The following is a 14,662-nucleotide window of genomic DNA, read 5'->3' as shown; positions in this document are numbered from 1 at the left end:
CGTGGGATTCAAGTGGAGGTAACCTGACCTTTTTTCACCATTATGGAAAGCGTTCATTAGGGTAAGTTACCATTAGTGGGGTAACTTGCCCTAAAAAATCCATAATGAGATCGCAGATCCTCTACAAGAAAAATTACAATAAATTATTAGCATTTGTCCGATTTTACGAAAATTTGTGGATCTCGACTACTCAAGTTGTCTGTCCAACTGTCTAATAAAGTTTCGAGACTTTAGGACCTCCGCATATTTTTTTACACTATGTTATCATTATTGCTGAGTGCTACTAAAGTGATACTTAACCAATGTTATCATGTGTTGTCTTAGCACACCAATCAGCACATTGTTTGCCACGCCTACCTGTCAATATATCATTCTCAACTTTGCTCCAGACCGATAACACCTACCGTCTGTTTACTGAGCGAACAATGCTAGCGTGCCGTGTCGGGAAACTAATTTTCCGTGTAAGTTATCTGATGTTTCTCGTCGTTCTCGTGTTGGCTTTCTTTACCTTCGCCCCTTGATGATATCCTTTGAACTCTCTTTGAATATGGAACTCTCTCCACACTGAGTGTTATCAGACACTCAGTAAAAAATGCTAATGGATCCAATATCTCTCTTTCAGAAGATTTAGGAGAAGTCTGGTTGGCCTGCCTCCCTGAAATCCACTCATGCACCTCGTTGGTAAGCCCTGTTATGTCACTTTGGTGGCAATGAACATGTAGAGTGGTTCTCTTCAAGATGCCTGGTCAGCATGAAGAGGAAATGACCAAACCCTCCAGCACTATGACAACATGATGAAACAAATGACCCTCAGTCCCCAGCGGCTTTCACTCTTCCTCTTACGGCAGAGAGATCAGAGTGGAACTAGAGGGTGCTAAGAATCTCTGGGTAACACCAGGCTTCCATTCACGGAAACTGAACTTAGCCTGCTACAATGTAAGATCTCTCATTAGTGAAGAGAGGATATTAGAGCTGTAAAATGAATTAGAAAATGTGAATTGGAATATCATCAGCTTGGCTGAAACAAGAAGAAGAAATGAATCACATAAGTTTATCAAGTAGAAACCTGCTGTACACCGATTGAAACAATAAAAAAGGGTGAAGGTGGAGTTGGCTTTTTGGTCCATAAAGATATAAAAAACAATATTTTGGAATTCAAAATTACATCACCAAGGGTGTCAAGATTACTAGTCAGGATTTCTAAAAGGTACAAACTAAAGGTTATAATGATATATGCACCAACGTCGAGCCATGATGATGAAGAAGTTGAAGAAATGTACACCAAAATTGAGAGACTTCTAGATGAACGGAAAACTCACTACACTATCATTATGGGGGACTTCAATGCTAAGGTTGGAAAGAGACAAAATAGTGGAGAAAGGGGAACTATAGGAAATTTTGTAATTGGTGAAAAACTTGTGGAATTTGCAGAATCTTGAGGAATGTCAGTAATGAACACTTTTTTTCAAAAAAGAGGGAACAGAAAGTGGACATGGAAAAGCCCAAATGGAATAACAACTAATGAAATAGACTTTATCCTCACTAACAGAAGATATATTGTGAACAATATTACCATCACTTGATATAGATTTAAGAAAAGAAAGAAAAAAAACTGACTCGAGTAAATAATATGAAGGTCTTTGAGATAACAGAAGAGGAGAAAAGGCAGTATGTACCAGAACTTAAGAACAAGTTTGAGCTTCTGCAGACCTTTCAGGACCAAGATATTTCAAGGAATACAACTTTCTAAAAGTGATAAAGCCAGAGAAACTTATAGGTAAAAAGAAATCCAAAGAAGAAAAAAATTAGTCAAGTAACATTTGTCATGATGAACCGAAGATGACAAATGTAGAGCAAGATAAACACTGACAAAGATAAAATTGAGTATACTGAGTTACAAAGATAAAATTGAGTATAAAATTGAGTTATGCAAAGCCATTAGAAAGAGACTCAGAGGACATAAGAGGATTTAACACAAGAAAAGTAGAACAAGCATTAAGGGAAAACAAAGGACTTAAATCACCAGTCATGAGCAGTAATACAGAAAGACATGATACAGAATCAGAAGAATCAGAAGAACAGTGATGGTATACTTATAAATAGCAGAAGACTACTACAGAGAATTATTTAAGGAGCGAGGGAATGGGGAAGATGGATTACAAATTTGCAACACATACAACATACCTGATGAGATAACATGCATTGAAGAAAATGAAGAATCAGAAAGCCCCAGGGGAAGATAAAGTTACTGTAGAGTTGTTAAAATTGGGAGGAAGAGACATGACACAGAAACTGGCAAGACTCTTCACAAAATACATTAGGAAAGGTGTGACTCCTAAGGAGTGGAATAATTCAATCATAATTTTGCTGCATAAGAAAGGAGACAAATCAGAAATTGGAGATTATAGAACTTTAATAGTTAGATTGTTGTCTCACATCTACAAGTTGTTCACATGGGTCATCACATAACTAACAGATTAAAAAGAATACTTGATGAGAATCAACCGAAAGAGCAAGCTGGCTTTAGGATACGAATCTCAATTATGGGTCACCTTCACTTAATATCACAACTAATGGAGAAAGCAAATGAATACAAAACACCATTACACCTGGCATTTGTGGATTATGAAAAGGCATTTGACTCCATACAGCATAAGGCAATGTTTCAGGCACTGGAAAAACAAGGCATAGGCACCCCCATACATCATTATTTTGAAGAAAATATATGAAAACGCTACCTCCTTTATTAGAGTAGAAAAAGACAGTAGCAAATTTAAAATTGAGAAAGGAGTTTGACAAGGAGACAATATTTCCAAAGTTGTTTACTGCTGTCCTTGAGAAAGCTTTCAGAAGATTGGACTGGTCACAGAAAGGAGTCAATGTGAATGGAGAGTACCTAAACCATTTACAATATGAAGATGACATTGTGATAATAAGCCATGATCCCGAAGAATTAGAGGAAAACCTTAATCAGTTACAGAATTAGTAAGGATTTCGGACTAAAGGTGAATATGGCTAAAACAAAAGCAAATGATGAACAAGTATGCCACATAAAGGGATATAATCATTGAAGGAGCAGATCAACTCTGCTCCTTCAATGGATCAGAAAGTTAAAATTCCCCATTGTAAGACATTCTGATATACTTAGCCACTCTATTTCTCTGTATAGCTGTTTGTTGTACTTGTCACAGTCATTAGGCCTATAACACATTCCTACTCTCAATTTTGTTTTCCCAATGCTTATATCACACCAAATTGACTCAAAATTGCACTGGTCACCTTGCTTTCCAGGCTGCTGCATTTTATACAATAGAATCAGTGCAGAACCATCTTCATATCCTTGCAACTCTAGTTTATCTATTAGTCTGTGTGTGTGTGTGTGTCCTCCCAAACTAGTAGTTTTCTGGCCCACCTATCACTGCCTCAATATCATCAGCAAATATTCTTGCACCCCTTCTATTTATCTGGAATCTGGATCTGGAAGAAGATCTGGATCTTCTTCCAGATCCATGGTTCATGCTTGTTGGTATGAAATAAGTGTATCCCAACCCTGTAAAAACAGTCGACTGTTAACAAGCAGAGACCACACATTGAACTTATTACATCCACTATTTAACTATTATTATATCCACTATCAGTCAGCATTTTCTGGAAAATTAGATTGCCAACACTGTATAACAAATGCAGTATAGGGGAATCTCGATAAAATCTCTAGATGAAATCAAACTAATTTGGAATGCATGTTGAAGGAACCTGTTGCCTGATAGTGTGAAAGGCCTAAAAAGCATCTCATTGTAGAAGAGCTATGCAGGATTGTAATTGACATGTGGGAGCAGAGGGGTCTGACAAAATTTGAAGAAAGAGAGTGAGAGTGTGATGTGATTCAAATCCGTTTAGTAGAGATTTTGGGCATGTAAGTAGGCTCTGGTTGACAAGATATTTGAAATGGACCCTTTCGTGTGGCTTATTAGCCTCATATAAACATTATTGCTGTGAGCACAGCTCTTATCAGTAATATTTTTTTATTAAATGGTGAAAGAAAGTTTAAACTGAAAGTCTCTGGACACATTCCAGTTATAAGAGAGTTTGTCCAGAAGCTGGGAAGTAGACCAGACAGATGGTGCCCACTGATCTCTGTTATGGCTATGGTAATTCCACTCAAGGTTATTAGAGAACTGTTTCTAATATGCTGGACTTCAGGAGCTAAATTATTATTATTATTATTAGAGCCATATGGTGCAAGGAAGCCTAAGGCTTATGCTGCACCAGCCAAAAAAAAAAAAAAAAAAAATTCCCAAATTACCCTGAGAAAGAGAGAGAGAGAGAGAGAGAAGAATGATGATATCCAGCTCAGGACCCTGGATATGCCAAGCCCATACTCACCAGATGTGAGCCCCTGCGGTTATTGAAAGGCTTCATCTAAATAGAAGGAAAGTTTTCCTGCACTAGAGAGAGAGACAGAGAGAGAGAGAGACCCACTGGAATGTAAACCTTCAGAACTGTTTACTGTGAAAGAGCTAAGATGAAATTATAGATTAAGGTAAATAAATAAATCTACGTGTTGTGTATGATGGTATTGTTGATAGGCAAGAGGTAATATAGTGGCATGAGAAATTAAAAGGAAAAGGTTTAAGTGTACATAAGGAGTATGAACAGAGCTGCTTTTCTGTAGAGGACAGTCCATTAGTAAGAGTGTGATTAGAGAGAATTTTATATTGGCAAGATTTCATGTTACAGTTAATAGGAGTCTAATTTTTATGTGGGAGAACACTTTCTAATGGTAGTTGTGTCACCTTACAAATAATGTTAATTGTATGATTAATTTGAATTGTAAGTTGATTAAGATTAGGAGCAAATGCAATGAAATGATAGTAAAGGTGATGTTACAACAAAAAATTTTAAATGAAGGTGATAGTGTTCGTGAAAGAGTATTGTTTCCCATTATGTATAAATAGTCGTTTAGCATAATAAATGTTTTGTTTATTTCCCTTGTCCATCTCTGATTGCTCATGGGATATAAGTGTCTTGCCTTGAATTCTTAGATCTTCTGAACTTTAATGTTTGAAGGAATCTGTTGTCTACACATAGCAACAGTTGTCACAGTAGGACAATGCTAAGGTATAAACAAAAGAATAAAAAGAAAAATATCAATAAAATATACCCCACCGACACTTACTGCTGATGAAAAATTTACTGTTAATACTAGTACATTTTATTGCTTGAAGTTTTGTTATAACAACATTATTAGCAATACACATGTGGCTTGACTTGTCAAGCACATTAGCACAACACAACCTTAATGGTGCAGTGCCTCCTGTTTTGAGAGGCAATATTAGATTTGTCAAGTGGTACTTGATATGTGCTTAATATGGTTGCATTTGTCATCTAGAAGAACTTCAGAGTAATGACATGGGCAATTGCAGAATGCAACATATTAGAGGTTATGTTTCTGATGTTCTGTGCGATGCTATCCTTCAAGGCTGCTAGGTCAGAAACATTACCACAGTACACATTCCTTCAGGTCATTCTAAGACCAAAAGTTGCAAGGAGTAAGATTGTGTGATTAAGACAGCCGTGTTGTGGAAATGAGTGACTGATTATCTTTTCAGTGGTAAGATGCTGTTGTAGGAGTTATTGAATAATCACAATAAGTGGGGAGGTGTTGGTATTGCATAAAAACTTGTTTCCAGACATTCTCTTTGTTGCAGTTTTATTATCATTATTAGCCATATGGTGCAAGGAAGCCTGAGGCTTTTGCTGCACCAGGCAAAAAAAAAAAAAAAATTTAAGAGAGAGAGAGAGAGAGAGAGAGAGAGAGAGAGAAGAAGGGAATCACCAAGAAAGAGAAGAATGATGATATCTGGCTCAGGACCCTGGGTGTGCCAAGCCCATACTCACCAAATGTGAACCCCTGGGGTTAAATTTTTGGAACGACATCAGTTGCTAACATGTTTCAGTATCATTGGGTGGCAAGTGAATACAGGTCCAGTAGGATGGATTTCTTCAAAAAAGAATAGGCCAATAATGAAGTTAGTTGTGAAACTGCATCATACTACACCATCTAAGTGATCTTGGGTAGTGTTTGTTAGTTAGTTTGTTATTTGGATTTTAGGAGCATTAGCAACTAAGGCCATATTGCTCCGGGAGATGCGATGGTCATTCCCTGACCTTTCTGCATCCTCCGTATTTGGTGGTGACGGGCTCGAACCCCGGTCTAATCAAGAAGCGTGTGCTACGCACTGCTGCTCCTTCCCACCTGGCTACGGAGGCACCATCTTGGGTAGTGTGATGCATGCAAGGGATTTCTGTATAGTATAGTGTAGTGTAGAGTAGAGTCCTGCATTGGGTTGGGTGCAGTTCAAGTTTTTGAAAGTAAATAATTTAATATAATAATACCAAAAATTAATACTTTAATTTATAAAGTAACTTTTTATCAGCTTTTATAAGTAACATTATATACTAAATTATGAGGTATGTATCGTTTTTTTTTTTTTTTTTTTTGTAGCAGTTGTTGTAGAATGTGAAGGTGTTGGTATTGCATAAAAACTTGTTTCTAGGCATCCTCTCTTTTTTTTTTTTTTTGTTTGTTTGTAACATTAATTGTACATAGTGCTACTCCCCTACTGATATCTTCATAAATTGCTTACATTCGAAAAGGTACGATTAGTTTCCTAGATTTAAAATTATTTTTTTAACCCTCACCTCAATATCACTTTGCCAGACATGAAAAGAAGATGAAAATACGAGACTTGTAACCATCCTTTTTCAGTTTCTGAATTATCTCTGATTATGATGGTTGGTTGTCATAGGGTTTTAGGTACATCGGCAACTTAGGCCATATTGCACCGTATATAATATGTCTGCAAATTTCACGTGTTCTGGATGAAAAATTTCCAGGAGTAAAAAAACCATGCTATCCTCACCTGACACCAACTAACTCATCCACGTTGTGAAAAAGACCCATAGAAATTGACAGGATTTAAACCGTCTTTTCCACCCAATGTTGGGAGGTGGTGATTATATGAACTGTGCAACCCATGGGGGCTCTGAATATGATATTATTGTTGTTGCTATTATATTTCCTCTGATTATGAACTTTGCACTCGATGCTTCAGAATTATAAATCGAATCGACAACAAAAATGAAATCTTTCAGCACAAAACTGAAAGGAGAACATCATTAAAAGTTTCCCAAATGATATGAAGAGTATTAACTCAGGATTGCATTCATCGTGGTAAATTCAAAATTGCAATGTAATGCATAAAAAAAGTCTATATTTTCATTTTTTACTATCCATATTTAATTCTTGCCATCCCTGCCAACATGCACTGTTGCAGTAAGCAAAAGAGTTTCTGCATCTCAATTTTAAATCCAATGAAGAAGAGTACAGATGAACCCAGAAACTAATAATGTCCTGTTTCCACACAGCAACTTACCGAAATTTGCAAATTATATTATTAATATGTTTCATTTTTTAAAAAAAATTTATATGTATATTTTTCTGTATTATATACAATACAATGAAATATTAATATTATTGATTGATATATTTTAATTTAAATGTAATTATTTTATTATTTTTTACATGTAGAAAATATAATACAAATTTTCTTATATGACATTATTTTTTAATTTTAAAATAATACTAATTAAAATAATATTTATTTAATTTTGTGGGTTGTGGGTAAAAACAGTGCATGGCAAGTTTAGGTGTGGTTCCAGTTACTGCCAGTGCGGGTCAGGTGTGTGTCTAATGTAATGTTCCTGTGCAGCCCTAGTGAAGGGTGGCTCCATAGTTCAATTCTACAGGCCTAGTCTACTCCAGGGATATTTCATAGTTTCTTAGTGTCTACCCCATTCCTCCCAAGAAGCTGGGAGCAAATGCCAGTTGAGTTTTAATATTGCCTCCTTGCAATTATTGATTGCAGCGGAGGGTGTGTGGTAGGGGAGGTAACTATATGGTTGGAACTTTAAAACCTTATGCAACACCTTCTCTACTGTTGCATGTGTGATATCCAGCAGTCTTGCCACTGCATGTATACTGGTTCTGATCTCTTATGCTGATATGGTACACAAATCTTTCTGCAGCAGCAGTAGCAATATCTTCAACTCACTTTTGGTTTGAGGGGTTTGCATCCTCTTCTTATTTCACTTCCAGACTTCATTTCTTTGACTGTGCAGTAATTTTTCTGACATAATAGTGTCATTAGACCTGTTCACTTGTGTTTGTAACCGTTGAAATTCTGAATTGTTGCTGTTGCATTGCATCCACTCTGGTAATAGAGCTTTGCAATCAAAGTATTCCCTGCTAAAGTGAGAAGCATAGGTGCTCCATACACTATGATATTATCATCTGAAGCATCGCAGTCTTCCATTCCATATTTATGTGTGAGTGGGTTATGCAAATCATTCACAGTACAGTACCCCCCTGGTGGTGCTTTTTATGCATTTCTCTCCTGCATCCTCTGAAGGGCATGCCATCCAAATTTGGTTGCATTTTCTCCATTAGATCGCACTGAGAATTGCTCTAAATAGTTTCAGCCACTGGATATAGTCTCTCATCTTCATTTTAAATAAATAATTTGATTTCAGCCACTGTGTATAGTCGCTCATCTTCATTTTAAATTAAGAGGTAGGGAGAAAGATTGTGATAATTTCTTCTCCAGTGTATATACCTCTTTGCCAATGTTCACTCTTTCATCACCCTGCGGATGTGAGCTTTAACCCATTTAAAGTGAAAGTTCACTTTTATTCTAAGTGACTGTCTTTGTTCAGATAAGTTGGCTTCTTAAAAATTTGAATGATGTATATTTTGATAATAATTATGGACATTTTCCTGAGAAATGTCCATAATTATGCAGCCTTTTTTATTTCTTTCAATTCTGCTTGATATTTCATATTTCAATTCTGCTTAAATTGATAGTGTGGAATACAAGAATTTAAAGACTGTCTGTTCTGTCCTCATTGTACTTCCTATCAGTGATGACTGGGTGGTAAAGTTTTGGTACTTCTCTGAGATTTTATAAACAATATGAAATTGATTGTTTATTTTATATTAATCCAAAAAATAAAAATAGATGCCAACAAAGATAGTTCTCTTGTTTCCACACAGAGTTTGAGTGTAAACAACTACTATAGTGATGCCTGAATTATTAATTAAAATTTGGAGCTGAGCTTGCATACATTTGGTTGTGAGAGACAGAAAACAAAAGTCTTAGCTCTACAACTATATTATTTACATAATATGACAACTGAATGGAAGCAGCATTATTGTTTTTCTGTTTATTTACAAAATGTAGGTGGTTCCATAACTGCTTTTTGCAGGTTAATTTTAATAATTTTAACTTGGAGTCCTGAATTATTGTTGTTGCACTCAGGGTTAATGTTTTTTATTAATCAGATCTTGATTAATAAAGAACATTAAGTTGTTCTTCATATTTGGATTATCAGGTATTTTCTGTCACAAGCATTATATTAAGATTATTCAATTTTGGATTTATATAGTTGCAGAAATATTTTAAAAATGGACATTGTGTAAATTTAGGTTCTTATTTATGTTAGCTTAAAGTTGGCTGTTTTTCTCTGCAATGTTTTTAAAAGTGCCCCGGTCTACAGTAGTTAAAGCATTGTATAAAGAAACAAAGTCCACCACATATCATCACACTCAACACCAGTTTGTCTCCATTAGTAAACATCTGATGTCTGGACAGATATTAATTGTCCAACATGCAGTATCTTTTTTTTATATATATACCAAATTGGAACTTCAAGATGAAGCTTTGTGTTAATTCTTTATGTATATTAAATTTCATGTTCAACTTTTGTTTGTTCAAAATCTTTTTAAGTTTATCTTCTTTCAGGATGTCTCGGGGAACAGGATATATTAGCATTAGCATTAGTAGAGGCATATGCTGAAAGAAAGCATGCTTATACAGCATCAGCCAAAAAAAATTCCATTTCACCCATCCATTCACTCCAAAGGTTTGTTTGTTGTTATGTTATTTGGTTTTTAGGAGCATTAGCAACTAAGGCCATATTGCTCCGGGATATGCAGTGGTCATTCCTTGACCTTTCTGCATCCTCCGTATTTGGTGGTGATGGGCTCGAACCCCGGTCTAATCAAGAAGCGTGTGCTAAGCACTGCTGCTCCTTCCCACCTGGCTACAGAGGCGCCTCCAAAGGTTTGTCTGGTTCTTCCTTGAATTTATATAAGCTATCAACTTCCACAATGACAGATGGAAGTTTGTTCCAGCAATCAACCACCCGCTGGCTAAAGGCAAATTACTGCAAATCTGTTCTCGGGGAACAGGAAATATTAGCATTAGTAGAGGCATATGCTGAAAGAAAGCATGCTTATACAGCATCAGCCAAAAAAAAATTCCATTTCACCCATCCATTCACTCCAAAAGTTTGTATGATTCTTCTCTGAATTTATTTAAGCTATCAACTTCCACAATGACAGATGGAAGTTTGTTCCAGCAATCAATCACCCGCTGGCTATAGGCAAATTGCTGCACATCTGTTCTGCAATTGCCTTTCCTTGGTTTGAATTTATGCTCTCTCAGGTTCATAATCTGAGTAAGAGGAAGAATCACATTAGCACTGATCTTGCTCAATCCATTCAAGGGCTTATGCATCTCAATCAGGTCACCTCTCAAGTGCCTAATCTCCAGACACCACAAGTTTTTAGCACTTAAGCCTTTGTTGGTAAGAGTAACCTTTTGTTCCCCTCACCAATCTTGTTACCCTTCTCTGTATTCATTCCAGCAGCTATACATCCTTCCTAAAATGAGGCCTCCAAACCTGTATGCAGTACTCAAGGTGTGGCCTGACATCGCCTTGGATAAAGGGATAATCACCTCCTTATCCCTGCTAGTAAAATTTCTGTATATCATTGACAAGACCCCATGAGCTGTTCTGGCAGCCTGCCTGCACTGCTCAGAAAACTTCATATCTGACTGCACAATTACCCCCAGGTCCTTTTCATTCTCTACCACCCTGAGTGTAGTACCACACAGTTGATACGTTACTCTGGTGTTACTGCTACCCATATACAGTACTTTACATTTGTCAATGTTAAACTTCAGTTGCCACCTCTCAGCCCAACTGCCAAACTTTTATAGTTCCTGTTGCAGTAGCATACTGTCTTTACTGTCATTAACAACTCTGCCAACCTTCATATTGTCAGCAAACTTGGACATTAAGCCTAATATACCTTCATCAATATCATTGATAAATACAGAAAATAACAATGAGCCCAACACCGAACTTTGGGTGACTCCACTACTAACATTAGTCCATGAAGAGCAGTCCATTGATTACCACTCTCAGGCTTCTCCCACTCAGCCATCCCTTTATCTAACCCCAGGGGCTCACATCTGGTTAGTATGGGCTTGGCAAACCCAGGGTCCTAAGCTGGATATCATCATTCTTCTCTTTCTTGGTGATTCCTTTCTGCTTCTCTCTCTCTCTCTCTCTCTCTCAGGGTAACTCGGGATTTTTTTCTTTTTTTTTTTTTTTTTTTTTGGCTGGAGCGGCATAAGCCTCAGGCTTTCTTGCACCATATGGCTAATAATAATAAAATAATAATATAGCAGCAACTTGCCCTGAATGTCATACTGCTCCAATTTGAAATATCACCACTTTTGGTTTGCTTTTTACTTTCCAAGGTTAACAGGATTCGGCGCCTCCGTAGCCAGGTGGGAAGGAACAGCAGTGCGCAGCACACACTTCTTGATTAGACCGGGGTTCGAGTCCGTCACCACCAAATACGGAGGATGTGGAAAGGTCAGGGAATGACCACCGCATATCCTGGAGCAATATGGCCTTAGTTGCTAATGCTCCTAAAAAAACCAAATAAATAATTAACTAACTAACTTAACAGGATTCATCCAAGTAAACTTGGAGGAATCCTATTACCTGCTCACTTTGTCTTGATAACAGATATCCTTAAACTGAATCAGAAACATTGACAAGAATGCAGTATTAATTCTTACTAAATATATTAATTAATATGTCGAGTAACAAATAGGTTTTAAGTTGTTTTCGTCTAATTTCTACTAAGAGGATTCAGTGAGCCATTTAATTGCATAAAATTAGACACCTGACTATGGTTTATTAGTGCAGTAAACTATTAATTGCATAAATGTTGAATTTATTGTCTAATTTTGAATAAATTTTGAAGAACTTCATTACTCTGAATCTTTTTAGTTGATGTAATAGTTTAAGTTTGACTGAGTACCTTACAGAGCCAGCAAAGCCTCTAATTCAGAGGATCAGGATATCTACTGTGCAAGTTTTGCAGTATTTTTCAATATATCAACCAATGTTTACTTTTTTGGAACTAAACTATATATTCAACCTTTTATACTACTGATAGTCTTGGATACTAAAAAAATTCCCCTTTATATTCCTACATGGAAGCAAGCAAGAAGGCCATATGATGTAGGTGATGTTATTGAACAGTATTCTCAGGGACAGCTAAGCATGATGGTACGCATTCGAGAGTTACAACGCAGGTAAGTGTTTATAATTTAAAGATATAACAACTGTCACAGATATAGGAAAGGGATTTTACTTTTGCACAGGTGATCACAGTAATCTTTGACAATTCTTGGAAATATTTTTTCAGTGGGAACAGCTGATGTCAAAAAATGTGAATGCTAAATGGGAAGTGTTCAGTGAAGTAATTGCAGAAGCTACTAAGCTTTTTATACTAACAGATTGTTCAAGGTTTAGATCTGAATCAATGTCAAATGAAGTGATGAGACTAGTGGAAGAGAAGGAAAATGCATGGGATGATTATAAATTATCCGGGAGATGAAGTCAACATTAAGTTTAAACTAAACCATAGTTTCCCAAACTTATTTGTCCTACCACCCCCCTTTTCAGAAAAAAAATTAACTCAGCGCTTCCCTGGAAATCTACCTTCTTTAAGCGAACAAACAGAAAGATACTGTATAGTAAAAAATTTGCATTTTTTGTGTATCTATATATCTACCTACGTCTTAAAACACAGTAAATAAAGCTTGAAGCTTGAAATTATAAAATTATTTATTAAAATCGACCGTAGTAACATTCACATTACACACAGAAAATTAAGATAACGAAGGATAATATGAAAATAAAAATTACAAATAACATTAAAAATGATCCTAATGAGAAGGATGAACCTGGTGCGCTGCTATCAATGTATTAATCTTCGGCTCTATTTTTGTCAGCAGTATTCTTAAATCACTGCAATTCGCTATTTGCAGTCGGTTTCTTTTTTTTGTTAACAAATTTGGGACCGCACTAAACCCACGTTCCACTAAATATGATGAAGGAAATGCAATTAAAAACTTTTGTATATATAGCCCATAATCCAGGATAAACTGTAGGTATCTGCTTTTGCAGCCAGAATTGTTGGTAGCCGTCTTTGAATTTAAATTTCAGTTCTTCGTTTGTTGTTACATCTATCAGTTCTTCTTCTTTTGTAATTTTGGAGAGTCTTCTGTGTTTGTACTAGAAAAAGGATTCAGAACCCAATCGGGTATTTTCATTTTTAAAATATCTTCAAATTGTTGATTGAAGTCAGAATGGAGAGCATCCAAGTGCTGACAATAGGTAAGTAAGTCTTCATCATATTTTTCTACTGTTGATAAATTTGGAAACTGGCTGAATTCCCCTTGTCCTAAATTTTGTTTGTACAGAAGAAGTTTTGTCACAAATGCAGAAATAACAGCTTTTGTTTTTATTAAATTCAGCTCATCGCCTTGAAGTTGTAGATTTGTTTCATTAAATTTGTTAAACAAATCTGTCAAATAAGCTATGTCATTTCTGGAATCAATCAAGTTGGCTCGTAAAGCATCATCTTTGTTTTCTAGAAACTCTAGCACGGAGTTAAAGAGATAATAAAACCGATTCAAACAGGTACCTTTTGATAGCCAACGAACTTCTGTATGAAGCAGCAAGCGATTTGAATTCTTCATCGTTTTCAATACAAAGTTGTCTAAACAATCTGTCATTCAATGAATTGATTCTGATTTTGTTGATTGCTTTAATGACATAATCTAATGACCTATGTAGGCATTCACCCAGATTTTTGGCAATTAAATGTTGACGATGGATGACACAGTGTACAGCGAATGCATTCGGCACTGCCTTTTTTAAATAAGCAAGAAACCCCCTATAGCACCCTATCATCGCTGGAGCACCATCAGTAGCAACTGACAAGATATTACTCAGGGGTATTTCTTTTTCTTTAAAACACTCTTCCAATGCATGAAATATTGATTCTCCTTTAGTATCAGTTTTCAAATTTTTAGCAAATAATAATTCTTCGCAAATTTGTTCTTCTTTTATGAATCGCACATATGCTAAAAGTAAGGCTTCATTTCCTGGCAAAGTTGACTCATGAAGCTATATAGAGAACTCGGATGTTTTTAAATACTCACATAATGAGTCTTCAACATCTTGAGCCATTTCATCAATTCTTCTTTGCACTGTTTTATTGTTCAAAGAAATTTTATTGATAATATCAGATGCTGGCATGTGCAGCATAGTGTGTATTACCTCACTTACAGCTGGTACAATTAGTTCTTCACCAATAGTATGCAGTTTTTCCATTTTAGCAATCAGTAACGAAATGTCGTAAGAAGCATGCAACCCATCGTCATCTTGT

At 36.1% G+C, this 14,662-nt stretch overlaps 1 protein-coding gene across 4 annotated transcripts in view; it reads left to right on the top strand.

Moving 5' to 3' along the window:
• Positions 1 to 14,662, top strand: part of LOC150079143 (potassium voltage-gated channel subfamily KQT member 1-like) — a 334,431-nt gene that overhangs the window by 258,005 nt on the left and 61,764 nt on the right. For all 4 annotated transcript variants that reach the window (XM_090383460.1, XM_090383459.1, XM_090383462.1 and 1 more), the window contains exon 16: positions 12,424 to 12,518. In XM_090383460.1, coding sequence (XP_090239586.1) covers positions 12,424 to 12,518 — 95 coding nt within the window. The remainder of the gene's footprint in view (positions 1 to 12,423; positions 12,519 to 14,662) is intronic.

This window comes from Mastigoproctus giganteus, chromosome 10 (assembly GCF_048544385.1).
Source record: "Mastigoproctus giganteus isolate SK-2022 chromosome 10, ASM4854438v1, whole genome shotgun sequence".
NCBI classification, from domain to species: Eukaryota; Metazoa; Arthropoda; class Arachnida; order Uropygi; family Thelyphonidae; genus Mastigoproctus; species Mastigoproctus giganteus.
Note: the sequence above shows the minus strand (reverse complement) of the source record. Positions and strands in the feature narration are given on the sequence as shown.